Raw genomic sequence first — 26617 nt, 5'->3', positions numbered from 1 at the left:
AAGAGTATTGAATCCTCGGGGTAAAAGCGATATCGCTATATTCCATTCGCCTGAGATGAAAAGGAAGTATAATTTATTTTCACGGTTTTTAAGGCTGCGTTGATTTTGGGCACCGAGTGTGATTCCAAACGCTTGGAAATCGCGACTTTTATCAATGAACGTGACGTATTTCAAGACGAATATTCCTTCGACGAAATAACTGTTTTTTTAATAGTTCGGAATATTTTTATTTGAAAGAAGATAAGAAATATTAATTGCTGGACATTTAACGTCTTTTCTCAAAATATTATTAAATAATAGAAAGTATTGAAAATTGATATAAATTAGTATCAAAGTATGAATGAAAATTTGAGAAGTGATGTAATGCTTTAACGTTAATTTTAATAATTCGTAGTCTCGGCGATTCGTTAGTGGTTAACAATGTTTTCCGACAGATATTCAGGTTAGATTTTGCTATCATTTTTAAATATGGTCATTCTAAATTCCAGCTTATCTTACGTACGTTCAAAGCCATTTACGTTGTTTAAACCGCTGTAAATTAAAATTGTTATCTTCAAAACGCAGATATATTACGAGAGAAAAAAATCCAACATGGTAAACGGGTACCTATTGAAAAAGAAAACAGATGCCATAGTTTCATAACTCTTTTCATACTTCCTCTTATATTTTGTATATTTTACAATCACAAGTCAGGCACAATCTGGAAAGATCTATATGCCGCGAAAAGTAGTTTCATTCCAATAAAGTGAACTCTTAAATAATAATACAACTGCACACCACAGCTCTTTCACTTCCGCAAGTTTAGATGCCCACGATAAAAGAACTTCGGTTTCTTCCGTGCTCGTTAATTTCGTGCGAACTTCTTCGCTTGGCAGTTGTCTGAAATAAAAGAAAAGAAGTAGTAGAAGTAGAATAAGGGGAAGACTTTCTCCGAAGCAGTATGATCCAAAAACCGAACACGTTTCCAACTATCCTTCTATCTTCTATCGATCGAAACATGTATCCGCAATTACAGCCGATAGACGAGCACGCATTCCACGATGCACAGGGAAACAATGCCACTTCGTCGAATACTTGCTGATTCGAAACTATTTTGCGCGATCTTCTCGAGTATATTTGCGTCGATCCTCGTAAGCGGGTACTCGCGAAACTTTCTTCGACGAGGGGTGGTGAATCGATGCTAGGAAAATCAAAAGGTACTCGTGAGATTTGGTCTGGTCTAGTGGGCAAAGGGAGAGAATTCTCCAGCATTTGAGAATCGACCTTGCTACATTCAACGCGAATCTCGACGCACCGGCTCCTCATTAACGAAAGAGGTTAATCGAAATGCGGGCAATCGTACAACCGGTCATTTCAAGCTGGCTAGTTTCGTTGGCCGTTCCATGGAATCCAGCTCTATCGCAACCAAGTTCATTAATACGACGCCCTTTTCACGTCTGTCACGGATTTGACGCGAGCGTGTCGTTCAAGTAGAATCGCTTTGAGTAATTGTCTGTCGTCGTTTCTATACCGTCAGAGTCAAAGGTGACTATACACTCTGTAAAAATGAAATTCATATAATATCGACCTATGTAGATATTGCACGTATGGTGTGCGTACGAGTAGATCATGCGTTGTAAAGAGGGAATAAAACGACGAACGATTGTTTCCCGCGTAATTAATGGCCATAGTTCTCGACGTGTTCTCACGACCTTGCGCAGATAACTTCTTGTTCGGCAAGTGGAGAATCTGGCGGCGCGCCGTTTCTCCTCGAAACGGGCAAGAAATTTGGCGCGGTTGAATTTCTGTCTGTGGTTGGTCACGTGGTGAGATTGGTGTTCCCTTGGAATGAGTAGCTATATGGTGTAGTTTAGTAATCTGTCGTTGAAACTATTAATTACTTGGAGTAAAGTAACGTGGTATATGTATTTACAATAATAAAATAAAATAAAGGGCGATAGGATAATGGTTGGCAAAAAGCAATAATAAATGGCTCGTTATACAAAGGGTATGATAAATAATTTTTACTATATTATGTCAAACTATTAATACACTTCAAATAGGAAAATTGTAGATCAAGCGTGAGATCTGTTCTCTCGGAAAGTTACATGGTACAGCTTGTTTATAAATAATTCAAACATGTACATAGGTACATCGCGAATATTCGCAAAAAAATTTTTCAGATTGCAAATAGCCTCGCGTGTGTACCAATGCATATACAAAAAAAAGGAAAATTTATACGTGTCGCGAACATTCACATAAAAGTCTATATATTTTACGAATAACCAATAAAAGGTTTCATGTAAATATGAATGTTCGCAAAAAAATCTACAAATACCACAAATACCACAAATATCCGTAGAAAACTTTACACCATGCACTGACTGTCGATAAAACACGATATATCGATCGTATTTGCCCGCAGACGTGACGCATTCACATGATATACCGTATTTCTTACAACATACTTTTGGTGATATGCAGTCTCATATAAAATTTCGACTACTGTTTACCCAACTGTATGCGTATTTTTATCGTACATTCTTGTGTAAATTCAAACCGATACGAACTGTTTTCCTAGCACATCGAAAATAGTTATCCCCGCTACATAAATAAATAGTTTATGGGATGTCTTTGCAAATAACGACCGGCGATAATACATTTCCATCTTATTTTCTCTGGTTTAGTTCTAGAAATTAGAAAGTTAGAGCCCTCTTTCGCTTTTTAATATAGTTCGTGCACACATAAGATATAACATTTTAGGTACTTTTAAACGGCCGTGCACGTGTGCACTTAAAACATTTACCGTGTGTGTGACTACTCTTTTTTTCTTTCCCTTTGACTTAACTGTTCAGCCTTTGTACGATCGGTCGAAAGTTCCCATACATTTTTTCACTTTGCGACCTCTTTTCAGCGAGTTAATTAACTTAATAAAGTAGCCGTTTAAAAGAGGAAAGTACGTTAATTGAATTCGTAGAAATGATTGACTCCACTCGGACTCACGCATGTTTTAATATTAATTCGTAACATTCAATTATGTTAATCTATTTGAATCCGTTCGTGATTCGAGTGTTTCGAAGACGACGCCTCGAATAAAGAAAATTTATTTTACATTTTCGACTTATTTTATCACGTAGAATCACTCCCATCTTATTTGGACCATCATTACGCTCTATAACGATGATAGGAGATAATAACAGATATTTTAGAAATTGTGTAAATGATCTGCCTCATCTGTAGAGTCCAACTCATTCTAAATTCCCTCATCTATCTAGCGTAATCCAAAGCTTTTTAAGTGGAAAAACCTTAAAAAGTAATAAAGGAGTTTTCAATAACAAAAAACGAGCAATCTCATAGCGGTTGGAAAACTACTTGGAAGATGATAATGGATCCTAGACAATCAAGGAAATTGCCTTACAGAGTAACAGAGAAATAAACGTTTATTCTGTTTGTAAAAACTTCGTACGTGTTTGCTTGAAACCAATAGAACATTTCTGTAAATCTAATAAAATAATTTAACGGTGAACAATACGAACTGTGCACTACGACATACGCAAACGTTGAACGTTCGAACATGCGTTTATTGACAGGGAACCTAACACGTAACGTGCATGTCGCGATACAATGCTTATCAGGCCATTCATCGTGATGTTTAATCAATACGAAACGAGTTTTCGAGGCTGTTCGGTATTCGCGGCCGAAAGGACCACGTGAAAAATTTCATGCAATTTTCCAATGGGATAATTCCTATTGTCACTGGAAACAAAATGCTTCGTCCGTTCTGTTAGTGAACACTTCGTGGAACATTAATTGGAAATAATTGTACACGCAACGAGACGAAATAAAAGGAAGTGAAATGTATTTCGCGGACGTTTCTGTTAATATTTGCGTTAATTTAGCAAAAGGCTTTTATCATTGTTGAACGTAATTACAAAAACGCCACCACCAATTTCGTCAAAATTCAATCTAGTAATAGATGCTTCTTCGGTTCTTCAATGCCTTTGCAGTTTGCTTTAATGTAGAAATTACTTGTCCCATAAATGAAACGCCGGAAATTAAGTACTCGTATCTATGAAGAATAAAGTAACGATGATTCTTCGAGAGACGATATACAGGATGAGGGAAAAATGATAATGTACATATGACGTAGATAACAATACACTATAATAATACACTCATACCTTTAGACTATAGTGCGATTTCACACTTCATTAGAGCTGCTAAGAAGATTACGAAAATTGTGATATCACCGGTTCGATATGCTTCGTTTTCTAATAGATACATAATTATTACTTCGCGCGTACCTGTTGCTTTGAGAATCATTTCAAACAAAAGTATTCAGATCAACGAAACCAAATACGAAGTCGTGGTTGATTCGATTGGATACCTTCTTCCTTCGGTTTGTTCATAGTTTTCAAAATTTACTTTATTGGCTATTTCCAGAAATCATTATATTTCCGTACTTACTTCGCTATTTTACAACTAGATTAGATTTTATTTATAGAAATTCTACCTCGTGTGATTCGGAAGCGCAAATTTTATTCGCTTAACCGCAAATCCCACGAAATAAACGCTTCTATCTCTACCCGTTTCACAATTCGCAGTACATACGTTTAAAAAAGGTATAACAACTTATCCGACTATATAACACAAAGCAACGATTCGCAGACTGACACATTGGTATACGCACGCGGTACAAGATTTCACTTGGATTCCAGCCAGAACGTAGTCGCGACTGCTCGCACGTAATATTGTTCGAGATTCTTGGTCTCTACCTAACGTACAACAAATAATCGCGTAGGAAGCTTCAGAGATGAGCTATACTAGGCTTAACCGCACTAATGATGATCCTAATTTGCAGTGCTCGCATAGGTAGTTGGGGTACGCGTGGATGGTCACCGAGCGATATAACCGAGCAGTCGATCCATCATATTGGTCAATCTATCGCGGAATGGTCCCAGTGAGGTCGTTTTATCGTACGACCTATCCAATCCGTCGAATCTCACCGTGAAAGGGGACGAGCGTTCGCGGACTACCACCCGGGACGTGGCGAAGTCGCAATCGCACGCCCTCCACCACCATCACCACTCTCACTTTACCACCACATATACGAATCCGATTCTATTTATTCGTGCACGATGCAGCTTCGTATAATTGATACATAGCCGGCTAGCAGCTGACCAAGCGACCGCTTTCCGATGCGAGCAAACGGCTGAAAAATATTGTTAGGCCAGCGATAATACTGCAGTGTATCACGGCCGTGACATGGCCCGACGATTTATGCTTTAAGAACGTCCACAACACCTCTCTTAATATTGCTATCCGGCGCTTTTTTCAAGTCCTTGGCGAAGACAAGCCTACATACGCACTTTTACTTTTACAGTAAATGAAATTTCTATGCTGCGTGTGTACAAGAAATTTCCGTCATTTTTAAAGATTTACAAAGTTTTGATATCACGATAAATGACGACGTTTCAGCGTTACGATAAATGATAGAGGAAGTTGAGAAACGAGTTTGTTATCCGCGAGTTAATTATTTTAAGAATCGAAAGCAGAACTATCTCGAATTTAGCAGGTTTTCTCATTTTTCTGTTATTTTACACGCGGAGTACATCGAAATCAAGCGTATCGTTCACACCTCTCGATATTGTTCGCTGCTATTCGATTTTCCGCATCTACATCTTACACAGATTTTCTTTAGCCTTCGAAATTTTCTTGAATTGGCTTCGTATCGGCGAGTATAGAATATCTGCTGTACACCGCTACCTAGCGGTTTCTTCAAAGTTTTAACTACCTTATTACATTTGTTGTAAGAGCGATATAGGGAAAGTAGCTCTATATTATGTTCAGGTAGAATTATTAATTATTTACAAATAATGTTTTACTTAACTGTTTGAACAATCGAAGAGGTTCTTCGTTCTTACGAACTTCTGATTCTTCGTCTTCGATGGACTTTCACGTTACGTCCGAAATCTTTTAGATGGAAACAAAACAGAGCAGAAGTGCGATTTGCCAAGTTATATTGTACGCATATATATACCCCAAAGGGGCGTTTTTTCTCGTTAACGTTGAACGTCAGTTTGATTGCATTTCCCGACCAAGCATTGTTCGTTGACTGGCGAAAATGATTTTTCGGTAGAAGCAATATTTTGATTCCGATTTAAATGCAAACGAAATTGAACGTTGCGGCTATTCATAGATGTTACGAAGACGTTCCCACAGGGAGATGGACTTTCCGACATTCGGGAATTAAGATGAAAAAAGTTGAATGTTTTTCCATGCAACTTTGGCGACTTAATGTTGCCGATGATATCGGAATAACAACGAAGAGAACGTGATAGACTCGGATATTATTCTTCATCCATCACTCCGCGTAATAACGTCGGTAACTTTCTTCTGAAAATTGGAAAGGAATAAGAGAATTTATAGAATAGTAGAATAATACGAAGAGAATCTTTCCCATTCTCTTGTTATTAATCCCTGCACTCGGAGAATTCAATGTATTTTTTGGACGTTCTGCTAGAGAATTTATAGTGCTGATTTATAGTGTCCTACTACCGCATCAATTCGACTGACAGATGGTAACAAACTTATTACTGTTGAGAATTGTGGGTCTTTGAAGCCGAAATAATGTTACAGGAACACTAAATTTACACTTGGAATTAATATTAGAATAATTATATATTTATTTCATGGACGATTTCTTATATATTTATCGATACACACTTGCACGCGTCTCAGCACCTTCTTCTATACCCGACTGTTAACCGACTGAATAGTTTACATTCATCTGTTTTCGAGACACCGCGCACACACATACCTCCACACACTGACACCCACATACAAGTATCTCTACTACGCATTTAACCCAGTTCGGCACAGAAAATTATACATATCTCAATAATTACGACAATTATGACGAAGACGTTATAACGCCAACTTGTATAATGGTAAGAAGATATATCAGTAATAATTGCCACGCGAAACGCACTTTATCGCAGGAAGGTGAGCCGGAGCTCTCGAAGCACAACGATAGTTTCTACGCCTTCGCGAACAATTTCGTCGTTACATACGTACGTATACATCCGCGGATTTTCATAGTAACCGCCGGGTATTGGCAGGATAATAGTCGAATTGTACACTTTGCCCATTATGATCTGGCCGGGAGCAGACTAAAGCCGAATATTTATGTAATGCGGCTGTGTCGCAGTAATGCATGCATTGCACGTCCGTCGACACGGGGTTACAGAGCGTGTTAATTACTGCGTGGTCGTTACGCGTCATAAATTAATATTTCAATTACGATTTCGCTAATGCCATATACCCTCGGTTCGATCCACATATTTCGATTCGGAAACACGTGCGCACTCGCCGAGATTCTAACCGGTGTATACAGGTCGAATAACGCGTACAAAGGGGCATGAGGCGACGGGCAGTGAAAAAATAAGAAGAAAATATAGAATACAATTTAGTTTGGTTTTCGCGAAAATCGAGCTCGAACATCCTGTCAAGTATATACTTAGATTTGTCTAATTACCGACTGGATATGAATAAACAGTTGGCGGAATCTTAATCTGCGTGCGAAAATAGGCAAAAAATGTGGAATAAAATTTTTCCCGCGGAGGCTTCATTTCCATGAAACGTTTGAATATGTTTAGTTAAGAATCGGCCTAATTCTCCGAAACAAAGCGTCTTGTCGAACAAACGTCACGCTACATTTTCGACTCACTTTCGCGTGTACAGTGATCTCCTACCAAAACGTTTATTCACATATATTCGGTAATTAGTCAAATTCAAGTATACTTGACAAATTTTCCAGCTCGATTTTCTCGAAAAGGGAACTTCGTGCGAACAAATTTTATACCATATTTTTTGCTTATTTTTTTTATAAAGGATCATCTCACGCCCGCTTGTACATGTTATTCGGCCATATCCTGTATACATCGCCCAACGAGCTCCTATTGTCAGCTCGGCGCATGGGTTGTGAAGAATCGTTCGTTTTTACCCCTTTTTGTTTGGCAGCGGTGTTTTTATCGCACTGGATATCCACGATATCGACTGACCTTACGGTGAACGGCACTCGAAGGAATTGCGTGTAACTGTTTGAAATGCCGACGCTATTCGGCCGCGGGTGCTGTCGAAATAAACAACCGCGCGATGCCGCGGAACTTATTGATTAAATTATGTATATCAGCAAGCGCGAAAGATAGCCGGAAAATGAATTATCTGGCGTGAGCCGCTGGTGTATCGCGGAAATTCTTTTACGCTTGTTCGTAATTATATACGGAATAGGTAATTCGTAAGAATTTCGTAAGAAAGAATTTGCTGAAACACGAAAAAGGAAGAAAATCTGATTGTCCCTTTATTTCGTGCTTTGTTGTCGACATAATTTGAAATTTTGTCAATTGCGAATAAATTGTACAGGATGTGGTACAACTTCGGTCTATTATTACTTTGTTGTAAGGATGTGCTTGAGGACGTGTCCTGAAACTTTTGACTAGAGCTCCAACGAGGACAATTTTTAACATTAGTTAAAGCGAAGGGTCCTAAAAACGTCCGAAGCATCGTGCTTCAGAATGAGAATTGTCTGACACAGTTCCCGTAACGAGAGATTTGTTTTGCCCATCGAGACTGTTAAACCAGAGCAATGGGCACTAGATACAGGTCTCAGTTTGAGGTATTCATTGCGGGTAACGGGCTCGCTAGTTTCGTGTGAAAGGAACAACGAAGTTCTACAGCCAATTATAAACCAGATGTAACGGACTTCTATAGCAAGATATACGTAGTTACATTTCGAAACCACTCGTTGGTTACACTTCGTCATCGGATATAAATGTACGAGACTCCTTTGTTCTAAGCTGACAATTTAGGTGCACCGACGAAAAGACGCAAAGACGCTTCTGTCGTGTCTTCAACGTCTGACGTTTTATCTTCTCTTGCATACAATGGATAAAGGTACAGGAAATTGACGATTCGAAGTTGTAGTCGCACAATATTTTTAATAACGAAGGAAAAATAAACTAAAAAATTTACTTTGAAACTCTTGCCATCCACATCCCGCGTTCAACAAAGTTGTAATCAAGAGTATCCGTTGATCTTTCTATGGCCACCAATTTTTGGAGAACGGCATATACTTCGTAACAGGCAATCGTGGTTCCTTCAGATCGAACATTGTCGATCGTGCGACGCCACAACTACATATCCCCTCCGATATTACGTGAAAAGTTTTCCGCTCGAGAGCGCCGCTGTACAAAATGCAGGAAATATCTGGATGGTCCATAGAGGACGCTGTCCACTGGTTCAGTCAATATCTGTCTTTAACCCTAGAACGGTTGGGTGATTCAGAGAAACATAAACTATTGAACTGCATCTCCGGAGCTCGATGTTGCAAATGTATTCTGTCAATATTAAACGTAGTGAAGAATGGACGCTTCGAATTTTGATGTAGCTGCTGGAAGCCTGTGCAGCTCTACTACATGTAGATTAAGCATTTATGAGAGGATGCCATTGTATTCGTTGTCCATTTGACAGTGGACAATACGGAGCGAATTGATTTATCGGATGTCTTTTTTTACGTACTATCTCTTCTTTGACTGTTGCTGGAGCAAAAGTATGAAAGTTAGTTTTACGCGTGGCTATTTAAATTATCAAGTTTGCATCTTTAATTTTATAAGTGATTTAGAATTACCAAAAGAATTAATTACTCTATATCATTGTCCTCGTAACAGAAATTTTATAAAAATTTTATAAAATTTATAGATAGATAGCTGTTGGTACATAGAATGCCTCTATTACGTACGTTCAAAAAACGTTAATTTCTCAAATCGACATTTTCGTCGACATTTATCTCTTCGAAAACTTGTACACCGCAAGAATGTTTGTACAATTCCTGGCAGACATATTTTCTTGTAAGTATTGAACGAAACGAGTTATAGATCCGTACATCGCTGGTACCGATAAAAATACGTAAAAGCGTTACTTATTTCCTCGTAATTCCAAACAGCCAACTAAGTGCACTTTATTTATACAGATGAATTAATACATTTCCTATGTTTTGCCAGAATTCAAACATACTTTTAGCTTCGCTGCAGTTTACACTGAACGAAACGGGCACAAAGTGGCGTATTCGTAAACAAACACGGAAACGATAAACGGCCATGTGGAGCGTGATCAACCGTGTTCGATCTTTACGAAACGCGCGATCTTTGCTTTTTATTTAAACGTGCGCCTCGCGTTTTGCAATTCAAATATACTTAACATTTGCATCGTGGCGGGGGAGAGGGGGAAAACAGTGCGGAAAAACCATGAAATATGAGGGACTGTGCCGGGTTCGTGTAACTTTCGCCGGGCCGCGACGTGGCGCAACCGATCGTGTGAAACGGAAGCGTCGCGGCTACAGTGTAATTTCGGATTCATGAATAAATATCTTCCCAATGCTGCCACCGTGTATGTTCGTGGCTGGGGGAAAAAAAACACACACACGCATCCAAAATAACGAAGAAAAATATATTCGACCCGTTGAACGTCGCGCGCAAATCCCAGTCAATGGAAGAAAAAACAGTAGTGCTGCCCGACGTATAAATTTTTCCTAATCTGTTCGTGGATAGTGCGACCACCTGCTCCTAGATTGATGATCTCTGCATGCCGCGAAATCTGTCAAACGAACGCTTCACTCTGCCGCAGATTCGATTCGCGAAGAATTAGTCGCCGTTGTTACGCAATGGAATTCACACAGCGCAGAAAAACGCGAATTTTCGACTTTTAGCGAAATTAGGTAAACGAATATCGTTTCTTCTACCGTGTTTATAAGAATTTTCGTCTCAACTTATACTTTGAGTTAGAAAAATTTACCAAATGTCCAACTGGACAAATTGTAACGTATAAATTAAATAATAAAAAAAAACTTACACTTGACTAAGACTCGTCATGTCGAGAGCTCGAAAATACGATTCGCGTCACTCGCAAAGCGACTGATCTTTTTTGTTGTTTCATCCTGTCTGATGAAGAAACTGCAAATATTTGTAAAAGTTCATATTTTTATAACGATAATTAGAAAAATAGAACCTAGATAGAAGATTGTATTAGTTACTCAATATTATAGTGAGTACTCTATATTTCCGATATTTTGTGTTATGTACATACTTGTTTCATAAATGCATAAAAATTCGCAGTATATCGATAACTAATTCTCAAGGTAGTCGGTCGGGATGTGAGTCTTGACCCGTGGACTCCAGACTCATCACCGACGATTACTCGTTTTCGACAATAGTGTGTCATTTTTACGTGCACAGTAATATGTCATTATCGTCGGTCTACGTAATATCGTTCGGCCCTCTATATTTTTCTTTGTATTCTTCTGCCCGAGTAGTTTCGAACGATACCGTGAAATAGTGAATAACAATGTGCAATCGCGATTAAGGCCGGAAGGCTATTGTTTACGAAACAAATAACAAGTCTTTCTTCTTTTTATTTCTCTTCCTCGTTTTATTGTTTCTTTCTCTTTCTTTTCTTTTTTTTAACTTTTGTTGGTGCCACAGTTGCCGAAATAAATGCGGTCAAGCAAACCGTGGCGGAAGTACGGTGCATCGCCGTTCACTTTTTTTTTTGCCAAAACAATTGAACCTGTCCGGCGATATCATAAATTTCACGAGAGATTTTTATATACAGTTTTGGCTCTTTATCGCGTTCAGTCGGCCAGATCCTCGCGTGATTCTATTGTCCATTTCCTTCGTCCTTTTCCGTCTGAACGATTTATAGTCGCAGTAGTGACGTTAAATAGTTGAAATAGGCTAATGACTGGATACTGAAATAACTTGGACTGAACATACACCTGTTAATATCACCGATTCGTATTTTTACGCAGACTATGAATGTCGATTTATTTACTGATGTCAGGAAGTTCCTTGTTACATATTTTCACTATTGTAATTGTTACTGTTAATATTTAGAAATTTTGTTTAAACGTAGTACAACTTTCCAGTCTGATATTTCGAGTAACGCAATAATACAAAATTATGTAATTTAATGAAGAATGAAAGAATGAATGAAAGAAGCAAAAGATATCAAGATATTGTTCTATTTCTATATTTCTAATTTCAACTGAAGGTATTAAAACTTCGTCACATTGCTCGCGTAAACAATTCGATTATGACATTCAAATATCTCACGTGCGTCCGTTCTGTAAAAAAGCAATTATTATAAATAATTATACGCAATTATAATTTGCCACATAAGGTGTCCTCTCGAGTAAATCAAATCTCAAAGTAACAACGAGCGATCGAAATAAAGCACCGGTCTGAACAACGAGACGATCGAACTAAACAGCGCAGCGATCGAAATTCGATCAGCTAAAAACGTGCTTTCCTGGCTCGACCGAAAGGAAGGTGATCCGAGCAAACGACCGGGGACAAATAAGTAAAACAAGCAGAGGCCGCAATAGTAATCGGCCTGCGACCGGCGCAGGGAAGTTAATTAAAGGTAAACGTTTCCGAAAGTCTTCGAGGTCTTCGCTCAGCAACGAGAATAACAGCGACTTCTTCTGGTATTAGTATGCGTGCAACGATACGTTGCAAGAGTGTCGCGCGAGTTTTCTCGGTAATTCGAGCGGACTGTACAGTGAAAAATGTCCAAGAATAATCGTCGCGAGCAGATGTTACGGAAACGGCAGTGTCGAAGGATCGTGGCGAAAGGCTTGATCTCGTAAAAACGGCACGTGGCAAGAAGGTGCACGGAATAGGGGAGGTATTATTCTCAATTTATCTCGCGCCCACTTAGCCTCGTCTATTTCGTGGCATCGATTCTCAAAGGAATAGTCGTGGCAGCTGCTCTGAATCGATACCTCGGCGAACGTGCCTTAGCTTTTTGCCAGTCTTACGCTTCTTCGCCGCTTCACGATACGTCACGGTCTTCTCGCTGTTATATCCACCGAAATTTTCAAGTTTCATCCCGATCCCGGGTAATGAAATAGATGCTCGTTGGGATCCTGCCAAGAGAGGATTCGCTGGAAAATTGTTCGTTATTCCGTTTACCACCTTTCGGATGTTTCCGGAAAGGAAGGTAGCTTATCTCAGGTCAGATAACCTAACAGGAACTATTGCAAGATTTATTCGACAAGTTGGATCGAGATTCGTGTAATTTCTTTCTCTAATCGCGAGCTACGTAACTACGACGCTCTTTTATGAAGTCACGTAATTGTGAATAGAAGACTTTGCAAACGTAGGAAAATTTACGCGATGGTTTCACGTGCAATTTTGTTAGGGGTATGAGAAAGTGTACAATTGTCCAATTTTGTTTTTATACGAATCTGTTTCTATACGGTTTCGATTTTATACAATCCGCAGGAGAAATTCAATTCTTTTTTTTTTTTTTACGCCATTTAATTTCAGCGAATATGGTTAAAACGATATTATTTAAGATCGTTCTCCTTGAATTTACATTATAATTTTGTTCCCTCGAATAATTCCTGAGCAATTTAAAAAGAAACAAACAATTTATGTTTTCGTAGATTATTCTACTTTTATGTTGTATGTTTTATTTTATCTTATGTTTATGTTCGTGGTTCGTTATCGCCATTAAATTTTAAACAAAATTTTCTCTTACTAATTATATGTTGTACGTTTCTTCTATATCATCAACTGCTTCTTTATTCAATTGTTTTCTTTAATTCGCACATTCCGATTAACGCGACACATTATTCTTGCCGTATTTTGCCTTTCGTACATACGAACGATACGTACAAAAGCACATTGCCGTAATCGCATTCAAATCCCTCAACTAGCAATTATACGCGTAATAATTTCCGTGTTATGCTTATAGTTCATAACATTCATAATCCAAATTGAATGTCTTCCAATGAATTAAATTCAAATATTTTCCATCTCGAGCGTATATATTTATGTTACGCGACATGAAACGAGCATGCTAATTATATCAACAAGTATAATGCAGCAAAATGCGCAGAAATAACTTACGTATAATCATTTTCATTTTTATTTGTACGCGATACGATTCTATGGATATAGCTTCTCGTTGCAGGACAATGCAATTAACATTCCCCACGCCTGTCGCATCGATACGGTCATTGATTAACGAAAATATGCTCGCCTCGTGCAAATAACCAAGGGGCAGATATCGCCGCCGCGTCGCGTCAATAATTACTTCCATACGTCTCTCTACTTCATTTAAGCAGAGACGAACTGCACACTCTGCTAATCGATCAATTACAGAGTCGATAACAATGTAAGTAGTATTTAACAACGAATTAATTTCCCCATTCCAAGGCTTGCAAATAATAGAGAATCGAGTCCGAGTCAACAACGAAACTGCATTCACCGTAATTGCACGATACGGATCAGGCGTTTCGAATCGCGTGTATACTTACCTTCTGGAAACTGAAACTCATCGGGCTCTAGTGGGTTTTCGGGGCTCGATTTCATTCGTCATGCTCATATCTCCGGAGTATGTAATACTGCAACGATCGCGTTGTATCGTATTTCGATCACTGGAGATAGCAATCAGTGTTGGGTGTCGTTGACTGACGACTTGCAAGATCGTTTGACAGATCCAGTACACAATTACCTTACAACGTATAGTCGCAGAACCTTTGTTCGTGTTACCTTCGTTGTCGATGCGCTCCGGAGGACTCTAGGTGGAAATATAGATCGTAGGTTCTTCGTTTCAAACTTTTATTGAAACACGATACAGACGCCGTATATAGTTTCCTTGTTAGCCTGGTGTTTTACTTTTCGAACTGATATTCCTCTCTTCAGCTCCACTTTCCTTCTTCCCTGAGCCCTGCAGTTTTTTTTTTCTTTTCCCTCTTTCTCCTTCTCTTTATCCATCAGCCTTTAACAGAAGCTTTTCTATGTCCACGGGGTAATCGCGTGATCTGAGAGTAGCGCGGAGCTTTCAGCGGATGTCTGGCTCCGCTGCATCGCGCGAGAGATTTCGAACCGGAGATAGATAAGCTGCTTCATCACGCCAACTTTGACTACGCCCATTTATGACGCTCGCGTGCCAAGCAATGACAAAAGTCGTGACCAGCATCAAGGCTTCGAATGTTATCCCGAATGGAACTGGTGGCCGAGCGGGACTTGTCACGCGAACTGACGTTGCTCCGATATTATCGTCGAGTGTATCGCCGTTCTGTCTACTTTCCGTGAACGTCCGTTGCATACTAATTACCGGACATTCTAGTGGTCTAACAGCAGCGAAGATCTATTGTATATAAGAACATAGGGTATCTTCTAAACGCTTGACTTGCCGCAGCTAATTCCTCCGCTCGTTCTTCCGCACTCACGCGCTCTCACTCGTATTTTTCACACTACGCCCATTTCAAATGCCGCATTCGTCTCAACAGGGCATCGGTGTCTTCCGCGAGTCTACGGTGAAAACACGCGGATTTCGCGAGTCGTGGGATCACTCGGCTTGCGGTGTCAGTCGACGATCTTGAAAAGTCAACTCGTCGCTAGCTTAGTTGCCAGCGCTGCGATCGACCGCTAAGTGATTTCTAGTGTCTTCTCCGAACTTGGTGATATGTTTCGAAGCTTATGTACGCCGCCCCGGTTTGTACATAACCATGTACCGACTAGACTATCAGCGGGCAAGATCTGGCTGGCGCGGATCGGCGCGCTAGTATCAGCGATCCGTGAATCACCTGCGAGGGTTCTCGAGCTACGATATAATGCTCGTGGGATCGTGGCGGCTCTCGCGGAGAACGGAAAGAGATTGCAGAGATACAAACCGTGGCCACCAGCTGTGGGCGTCTTAATGCGACTGTGCTGCCTCGTAAATTACTTGGAGAAAGAGAAAGAGAAAGAGAGAGAGAGCCGTGGCGAAGTCACACGAAAAAGATAGCTTCGAACTTGGATAACGCCTTCCGGGAATTAATATCGTGGTTTATTGTGGCGTGGAATGGGTCAACCATCCGTTTATTGGAATCACGTTTTACATGTTGCCACCTCGTAGAAACTTTAACGAGCAAAATTTTATGTTATGAGCGTGCGTCTCACTCCATTTATGTAGGTCGTATTCCGATTTATATTATGTTTCTGTTTACGATGGTAATTAGAAGATTATGATCGCGCGATACATCGAATAAACGCGATAATATTGATAGGAATAAACCTGATCCTTTTCCGGATGTTTTCCCTTTAAGATTCGAAATGCACCTATGTTTGTTTCAAAAGTGCTCTCTGTTTTTAATCTGATAATTAAGTATGACAACTTACTTGACGGCACGCCAGAATCGCTACGCGATCACGCGTAGAATTTTCGACTTAAGTACCCTTCTTTATTCCCCCTTATTCGTTTAATTGACTGCATAACATTGATTCAGAGTTGGAGATATCTTACCAGGTCCATTTGTCTCTTATTTTTTGTACAGATACATGCCTCTGTGACTCGCTAGATTTCCTCTGGTGATGAATGATTTTTAAAACGATAGTCGCGAAGTTATAAATCTAACGTAGAACGTATCCGCTTGAAACAAAAGACCTAGTTTATGAACATCATTATCGCCCATTAAAATTTACGTCATAAAGAAAATTGATAGACACCACATACTGTATCCTGTTTTAAATGCTTGCACTTTCTCAGAGGAGTAGCCCACTTTTTGCCCATTAGCCTTACATGTCATTCGGTTATAAATAGCATCGGCTAGAAAATCCTCGAGTCAGCACGACTGAACGTGACCAAACAATGATCTTCCCCGGCGATTTTACAGCAGCTTACAGGGAAATATGAACAATTAAGAGACTATACTCTGTACCGTGTTATTTACTTTTCTTTATATATATGTGAGTCACCGCACGTGCGATATATCTCCTATAAGTATATAATATAGCGTGAAAATTAATTTCAAATTTCCGGTATTCTGTCCTCGCGGTTTATTTATGGAAATTGTTCAGGTGGACTGATAGAAGAACGAGTGGATGAATTTGTAATAGAAAAATATATTGAAATAAACAAAGGTACAAGTATAGATATAATGTATAAGTACAAGTATAGTGTATAGTGTATGTTGATCCAGATCCTCACTCTTGCAATGTTACAATACAATAGAAAAAGCCATGATAGGGAGCAGGTTCATATATTTACAGCAAAGGACATTACCAAAAAGTTAACCTTGTGGTTCTAACTGAAGGCTACAAGAAACAGCAATAGAAATCTACTTATAGCTCTTTTGTTTCTAGACATCGTAACCCAAAACATAATTTATATTCAAGGGCATAATAATATGGACCTCTCTTTATTATGAATTTCTTGTTTCACTAAATTCTATTCTCATCGTAACAGCGGTCTCCAGGCCACGAATATACAAAAGCAAAGATTTTTTTTATTATTACTTAATTTGTGCTTTGCAATTTGTCCAGCTGGACATTTGGTAAATAAAAGAGAAGATGTAGATTTTCTTTTGATGTAATTACTTCAACAGAAATAATTGCGTTTATTCGTGAACATTATTTTTCTTAAACATTCCAATTCGTTGCCTCAAGGCGAACCTGGAATTTCAAATGATCAATTCTTTTATAAATATGCTAAAAAGTCGACTTTTTCATATCGTATATTCCATCAATTTCTCCTTTTATGTAGCTACTAAATATACGTTTCATAAAACAGGGACGGTTTACCCGCAGTAATATGATTTATCGTGAGGCACAGCCACTACTTCTCCACAATTGATCATTTTGACTGACTGTCGAACGGTAGTCGACCTTTCAGCAAAGTCGACCTTTAAACAAAGCCTTGGGGAACGTCGATGGCAGACAGGTGGGATCACAGAGTGCGCTTTGAAATTCGCCGTGCGAAACGAAAAGAGCGTGGGTCGCGACGTTGATAAATTCCGGGCGGCGTGTATTTTATAACGCGGGAGTACGCGTCTCCCGTTCATATTTGATGCGTCAAAGCGAGCGGAGATGTCGCTGAATGGATCGCGAGTCGGGGCAAACGCGATCGTGCAGGTACAGCCGAGGTGTAACTGCGTCGCGTTTTAGTGGCAAGAGGGTTCGCAAGGGGCGGCGGAAGAGAGACCAAAGTGAAGGCAAGAAAATAGAGGAAATGAGAAAATAAAGAGGAACGGCGACGGGTAAAGAGATGCGAGAACACAGGGACGAAGGAAAAGAGGAGAGCGCGCAGCCGTCATTAAGCAAAGCGGGAAAGAAGAGAAGCCAAATTAGGAACTCGGTTTTTGCTAATTTACTGAAACTCTTCTGAAACTGTAGGACTACGAGGCACGATTAATACGCGTCACCTGAAACGCGACATCCGCCGTATTGGACGAATTCTTCGTATTCGGTGTTTTTCGAGCAATTGGCCTATCGATGGGCTTAAGTACCTTGCACAGGTGGGTTCGAAGATTGGCCACTTAGATTCGATCCTCCTGTAAGTACAGTGGTGGACAAAAGTAAGGGTAAGCCGAAACATTCAACGTACAAAAACATTCCGTTTAGAAAGTAGAATTATATCTGACAAGAACCATTAAATTATGAATATATGTAATCTATACGTATAGTATCGTGGACAGATTGCCTAAGAAATATCGGGTGAACCATAAACAATGTTGCGAGAAAGCCTAAGTGCCGACAAGCCAAAAGAGTCTGGAAACTTCAATGGAACGAGCGGTCCACCAATGTGTTGTCGATCCTTCAGTCGAATAGTTAGGGGGAAGAAGGTCTACGTGACCATGACCGTGGAAGGTTACGGAACACGTACGTGGTGGGGCTATGAGAAAAGACAAAGGGATGCTTAAGGAAGAAAGAGGAATTAACAGGCAGTCGTTAACTAAGAGTCGAGTTGTGAGGAGTCGAGAGTTGAGTTGCCAAGTTGTTATGAGTTGTAAACTATTAGTTGTGAGTTGTGAATTATCCATTTAGTTGTCTTAGTTATACTGCATATTACTGTATTTAGTTCATGTCAGATAACCATCGTTTGCTGTTTAATTCATTGTAAATAGACCCATCTATCAATAAACTTATCATTTAGGGTAGAAATCATTGGAAACCCTAATTTCTAATATTTCTGAATAAATAAATCCTATACATATATATGAGTGCTATCAGTATGGTAAAAAATGTTTAGTACAAAGTCAGTAACGATGTGTAGTGTAGCTATTATAGACAAGTATGAATTTTAAATCTTCTTCTGTCCGCCACTGTATTTCGAACAGTTTTGTATAACATTTTCCATACGACGACAAACGATTATAATCAGAAAACAAAATTCGTTTCTGATTCATCAATGTTAATCATTTCTGTACCAATACCATTTGCAATTTTCTTTATTGTTGATTAAGTTTCAGTGGGCATCGTTTGATTTTATTTTAGACATTCGAAGTGCAAAATAAGAAATATGCTACAATAAACGAACCGTTATATCTCATGAGTCGTATTCGAAACTTCCGAAGCGAACCTTGGATGATTGGTTTTGAATCGTGTTTGTAAGTACACACTGATCTTGATCCTATCACTAATCAATCGATCCTATTAGAATGGGATTCTTCTAAATCGGCGCACTGGGATTTAATCGTGTTCTCTTGAACGAATTGTACGCTTCGTAATGGATCACGTTCGCGGAAATAATCAACGGAACTGCGCTCTCCAACTGGTCGACGCGAACTAATCGCAGAGACGGTCGGTGATATTGTTGCGGATAAATTATTGCACCCGTATCGACGAGCCTTCGTAATGACCCACATTTCGTGGGTCGCACCAAAGCGGCCTTCTATCTTGCTCGACCGGTATACAGTTGATAACACTGGACCATGAACTTTGATATGGTTTTTCTGGCTTATCCGATAACTATCTTATATGAACCACAATGAAAATCGATAAACTGATAGAGAAATATTGTTCGACGGAGTAATATCACGGAAGAGAAATGCGGAGACGAGATCTATTAGCTTATTGAACGTTCGAAGATTAACAAACTATTACGTGTAATTCATTGATCAAATTGAATGTCGTCCGAAGCGTTCTTTTTGTTGATATTGGCAAAATATTAATTGCAAGTCTTCGTCTTAAAAATGTCTAAGAGGTGTACATGACGTTCAGACGGTGTTCGAAATTACGATTTAAAGATACCTCGTAGATAATTATTTTCTTGATGTAATCACTATATGTTTAGAAAGACGTTTCATACTGTTGTTGATACTCGTATACTTTAATCCTGCTACATCCTTCGGATCATTTCCGATCCAATTGTATTTGTCAATCATTAAAAAGTATATTTACACTTTGAACAAAACATGAAGAAGGTATTGTTAGTGTACATGATATCCCGATTTGACTGGATGTCAAACATCTTCTCACAGTATCAAAATCCTTTTATGCCGCGAAAGAAAAGCAAGAATTTCGAGGAGGTAAAGTTAAGACTGTAGAGAAAAGTACGTAATTTTTATATAGTGTTATCTCGTAGTACTAACAACTGTAGTATTTTAAACGCCTAAATCCAAGAAAGACTGCTTAATAACAACAATAACAACAATAACAACAATAACAACAATAACAACAATAACAACAATAACAACAATAACAACAATAACAACAATAACAACAATAACAACAATAACAACAATAACAACAATAACAACAATAACAACAATAACAACAATAACAACAATAACAACAATAACAACAATAACAACAATAACAACAATAACAACAATAACAACAATAACAACAATAACAACAATAACAACAATAACAACAATAACAACAATAACAACAATAACAACAATAACAACAATAACAACAATAACAACAATAACAACAATAACAACAATAACAACAATAACAACAATAACAACAATAACAACAATAACAACAATAACAACAATAACAACAATAACAACAATAACAACAATAACAACAATAACAACAATAACAACAATAACAACAATAACAACAATAACAACAATAACAACAATAACAACAATAACAACAATAACAACAATAACAACAATAACAACAATAACAACAATAACAACAATAACAGTTCAAGCGTCGCTCAGTTATTTAACTGAAAAAACACCCGATTTCGCGCACTCTTTGTCGATTCGTCTGCAAAGCAAGGACGTTGAGCCTGCTTTAGTCTAGCTAAGGTAGAAGAAAATGGTGCAACAGGAAATTAAATCGCTGTTGCGATGCGAGCTTAACGCTTTGACAGATAACGGAAATTCTTTCGTAGCTTCGTCCGCAGAGATTATTGACTTGGATCGTTGGACGCAATCTCTAAATAGGAAATGCAACCGCCGGTCCAACGTGGCTAACGCGACTTCTCGCGATCGATCATTAACCACTGAACCATCTGTCCGGGCAATCAGTGATTTTGTTGCTGAAAGTTTCGCAGAAAAGTTACGGGTCTCTTGCGGTACGTTTCCTCACAGAGAAGTCAAACTTTAATTTGATTCTTCGAGATTGACGTAGGGTCGATTCTATACTAGTGGCGAGGGTATAAGAGCGGGGGGTAAGATCGATGGGAAAAGTGACGAGTTCATTTTGGGAATAAGAAAAGTTTCGGACTTTAGACCGAAGCGTTACTTTTGGCATACTGTCAGATGGTGGATTTCATTACCGTGGAATATCTTTGTTCGATTCCTTTCACGTATGCATAGTATTAAAAATTCTCCCACGATTTCCATTTTATTGCACGTTATACAATATGCGTAATATCGAACTATCTACTTCCACAGCCAGCCAGGAAAGTCTACATACACATACCGGATATTTTACTCTTTTTTATTTTTGTACAAGTATATTTTACTTGCCAGAGGATTTAAAAGTGCACTCTGTTACACAATCGTTCGTATTAACAAATTAGTATTGTTATTGTTAATGGATTTACGAAAGGTATTTAAAAGATTGAAACATTTGACTCACACATGAGAAATTACACGACCTTCAATTTTGTACATTATATGAGGTCAAACAATTTTTCTTGTCGTTTTATCTAGCGTAATATTTCGTATGTATACTACGAGAAATTGGTATTTTCGAATAGTGCGAACTATGATTAGAAGTCGCTTGCCGAAAACTTGACACAAGATACGCGTGTCACAAAACGTTTGATAATTGTAATTTATGGTTCCACGTAGGTTCCGTAGAAATACCAGGTATGTAAATATGAAACCGGAATTGTTGTATAGGAAGTACACGTTTATTGTATGAAAATGACTAAAAATATTTTATTCGAAGTATTGCCCATCGCTAGCTATACATTTTTCCTACCTGTCTGGCAATTGGTGGATGCCACGCCAAAAAAACTGTCGCTCTTTTGAGGCAAACCAGTCATCGAGCCATTTTCGTACATTTTCGTAAGAAGTGAAGTGCTGGTCAGAAAGTACGTGTCCCGTCGATGCAAATAAATAGTAATCGGACGGAGCCAAGTCTGGTGAGCAAGCCGCGTGCGAAAGTATTTCCCAACTGAACGCTTCGATCGTTTCCTTGATCGGTTTTGCTGTATGCGATGGTGCATTATCACGAAGCAAAATTACTTTGTGTCGCCTTTTTTGATATTCTGGTCGTTTTTCACGCAAAGCTTGATTCAAATCGATCATTTGTTGTCGGTAGCGCTCAGTATTAACGGTTTCGCCAGGTTTTAACAGCTCATAATAGATCACACCCTTCTTTTCGGTGGTCTTCCACGTTCTTCGTTCCTCGCGTCAAAATTGCCGCTTCTGAATTTTTTAAACCACTCAAAGCACCGTGATTTACCAAGAGCGTGCTCACCGTAAGCTTCGACAAGCATTCGATGCGATTCTGCAGCACTTTTCTTCAAATAGTAACAGAAAATCAATGCTGTCCGCAAATCGTAGTTTCCAGGCACAAAATTTGATATGTTCAACGCTATTACAAACGATGCTGTTGTATGAAACTTGTATTGTTCTGAGTCGAAAATGTTTGTGAGATGTCAACAAAGACTTTTGGTATCAATGACGCAGTTTAGTGATAACTACATTATCAGCTAGGGCCATCTATATGCAAATTCCGGTTTCATACTTACAGACCTGATAGACTTTTCTGTTTCTCTTATCGTATTTCCTTTGTTATAAATCTTATGTACCCATTAGGGTAAAGATTTAGGGTAAAGACATATTTATCCGGATTATATGGATTTTGTATTTCTATGTGCTATTTTGATCGTTTACGTTAATGCAATGATTACGAAATATCTGTTGCAGGTTGCTCTTGCGTCGTCTACAGCAGCTCGGACAAACCTCAAGGTGGCACGTTCACATCCCCTTATTATCCCAAACGATATCCGTCAAATATCGATTGCCTGCTTTACACGTTTATCGGTCAACCCGACGAAATCGTCAAGCTGACGTTTCATCATTTCAATATCCGTCGTATTCGATCCGAGTGAGTACTATTATTTAAATCACTTTAAATATACGATGCATCTGAATTTACAATATAAATGCAACGTATGTTGCGAGATACGCGGATTCAATAAGAATATGAAGATGTATCGTGTCTTTCTTTCGTTGACCTAATGTTCCTTTTTAAATTATTCGATTACTATCACATTACACTACGTTATTACATTCTAATATAATATTCAATAAATACAACGACAAATTCAATTATCTATCTTGCAAATATATAAGTTAGTCAAAATAAATAAAACTTCCTCTTTATTTTATCTTGCATTAAAGAAATTAGTTCTCCGTGTACAGTTTTTCTTAAAGAATGAGAAAGGAAAAGAAGTACCTATTTCACCTACATTTTACCTATTATAGTTGATACAGAACTTAACGGAGTATAACTTATTTCATCGCATAAATACCATTAAGTAATTGATACTTCGCTTTCAATTAAATCAATTGTCCGCTTTTGATCAATCTTGTCAAAATATTTGTTTTAAAATTGATAACGTAAATACGAATTATCATATCGTACTCTGAACGTACGATGCGGTGGTACTTCGAGTTTCCTTTCTGAAAAAAGCTACGTGAAGTCGGGACTAGAACTTGCATTATACATACATTTCGTGCAGATGGAAGTTACAGAAGGTAGGGACTGGGAATTTTGAATAAATTATTGGGCAAAAGACACGATTTCATGGCGATCCAGATGTAACAGCGATTCGTATGCTAAATTATGCTGGTCGCAATAATGTATGCACGTGACAGTTTATTTGATGAAAAATGGAATAATCTTAAAATTAAGAACATCTTCGTTGCGCGAAATTTACGAAAGTTTTTTGTAATTAAAATTAAATTATTTGTAACTGAATATTCTTGCATCTAACTTAATTGGAGTTGTACGAATAAAAAATTCGAGGTCTGTGAACAGTTCTTATTAAATCTTGCGAACGACAATTTCCTTATCTGAGTATTTTCTCTTAATATTATCTCAACAACTTGAAACTCGCTATAGCACGTACCAAATATTCATTTCATTTGATATGCCTCCGAGCAAGTCTGTTTTATGTCACGGTTAAAGTTTTCGCGGAAGCAAAACATTTGTAACTGCCGAGTTAAATGTAATTAAAGGGTCTCTCGTTTAGGTTTTCAATGTTCATTGTTTGCAACTACTATTGGCTCTTTTCAACTAATATTTAACGTACCAGATGTGTATGTAATTTAAATAAAAACATTATCTTTCTCTTATTAGCAGATAATATAATAATTCTATGGAAATACAACATTTTGGGAAATACGTATATATGGCTTCATATAAATTACATTATCCCGTACCTACAATAATTACAAACGAGTGAAGTATTCTTGAATCCGATTAATAATTGTAAAATTACCTATTATACTAACAGGAATGAAATTGAATATTCTCCGTCGGATTAGATTAATATTTGTAAGAGGAATGTTCAACAATTGAATATAATCGTTTGAAGCAATTGTACGAATTAAATATTTGAAATTTGTAATAAAGTTATCCATAGTCACCGAGTCGCATAAAGGAAGGGCTGACAGCAATACGATATTATTTTTATAGCCAACATAAAGACACTATTCAGAAGAAAATCTTGTTCTTAGTTTGGTAGAGTACGCATACGGTTATATGTATCTTTATATGTTCTTTTATCATTAAATCGAACCATTGTGAAAAACCTGAACTGCTGGACAGGCTGAAGAAACGCATCATTTGCTCAGACAGTAAAAAGGGTGCTCTAAAACCTGAGACAGTTTAGTTCGGAAGTAACGAGTCTTTACTAATGACTGATTCACCGGGCCGATTAGACGCCTTTGAACTACCATCTTTTTCGAAGCCTTTAGAATCATTTATATAGGAGACAGTTCAATACAGGCGATATCTGTAGGGAATTTGATTAATTCTTCAGCTTAAAACTAAAAATATTTTGCCGGGAAAAAATTTCAGACTAATATGGGGAAAGTGTTAAACAATAATGAAAATCATGGATTTTTTAATAGGTAAATTTTACGTTGCTTCGTTAGGTACACGCTGCTAATTCCCCCCCCCCCCCTTTTTTTTAATAAATATATATCTTTGCAGCACTTACTTTTTAAGTAGTTATCAATTGGAGTTCTTATATATAGGAGGATTTTCGAAGTTTCTAAAGTCTCAATGAAAGTAGGCAAGCAGTGGCCAAACAACATGGTCTTTTTGTTTGATTTAAAAGTGGTCGGATCGCTGAAAGAGGTAGTTTACGAAACCGTGTTTGCTTAAGAGTTCTGTCCCGGTTTTCCAAAATAATATCTGACTCGGGAAGTTCATCCTTCCATCCTTTAATCGACCATTACTATGCGAGTGCTCGCGCAGGCTATACACACAGCCTGTATATAAAGCTTCAGCTTTTTTAGCCTCGCTTTAATCCAAATAATGTGTATCAATTGTGTCGTTTACGTCGTTATATCTCGCTATTTACACTCCCGTTAATTCGCATTAGCATTTGAATTAGCATATTTCCAGCTATACATAACGTAAATGCCCTCTTTACCAAAACCAATTATATTTCTATAATTTATGCATACGTATAGTTTTTGATCAGCGATGCAAATACAATATATACTTTGCGTATATCGCATCAGCCGAATCAAAATTGAGCGGTTGCTTCAACAAAATTAAGCATATCTAGCACGTGTACAAATTTAGACAATTTTCAGTTTAGCCAGCCAGATCACGTTTCTAAGATATGACCGGTTACGTTCAATTTGTATAGATCCGAAACTTAGACTGCGGCAATGTGTTCGGGAATCCTATATCCTATTTGTATATCGATCGTGCTTGAACTTCGACGATTAACTCAACTATATCTGATGAAAACTATTGTAGTTTGTAAGCAATGTAGTGCAATTCATAACGGTATTCTTATTGGAAATCTTGTTGATGCAGATATTGGTCAATAATCATAGTAATCTTATAAAGATTAGCAAGACAAAACTTTTCTAATAAACAACGTCAGTATGTGTGTAACTTTCTCATATTTGTAGTCTAAATATTACACTAAAAGTTTGCATGATAATTATAATAAAATTTATTAGACCGCAAGAAAAATAATACACGCACACACACACAAATCCAGAAGATTTATCACACGGTCCGACGTGACGGAAGCTTGATCGAGTATACTTAGCCCCTGTTATGTCTCAAGGAAAGACGGATCATCGGATAAGAGGCGTTCCGTCTTACATCGAGCTAGCTGGGGCGACTGATTAGCT

The 26617-nt window shown here is 38.2% G+C and overlaps 1 protein-coding gene across 4 annotated transcripts in view; it reads left to right on the top strand.

The window, feature by feature from the left end:
- Nucleotides 1-26617, top strand: part of Sol1 (CUB domain-containing protein Sol1) — a 549725-nt gene that overhangs the window by 100702 nt on the left and 422406 nt on the right. For all 4 annotated transcript variants that reach the window (XM_069121832.1, XM_069121834.1, XM_069121833.1 and 1 more), the window contains one exon: nt 23156-23336. In XM_069121832.1, coding sequence (XP_068977933.1) covers nt 23156-23336 — 181 coding nt within the window. The remainder of the gene's footprint in view (nt 1-23155; nt 23337-26617) is intronic.

Source organism: Bombus flavifrons, chromosome 10, assembly GCF_040668555.2.
Source record: "Bombus flavifrons isolate JBK064 chromosome 10, iyBomFlav1_principal, whole genome shotgun sequence".
NCBI lineage: Eukaryota > Metazoa > Arthropoda > Insecta > Hymenoptera > Apidae > Bombus > Bombus flavifrons.
Note: the sequence above shows the minus strand (reverse complement) of the source record. Positions and strands in the feature narration are given on the sequence as shown.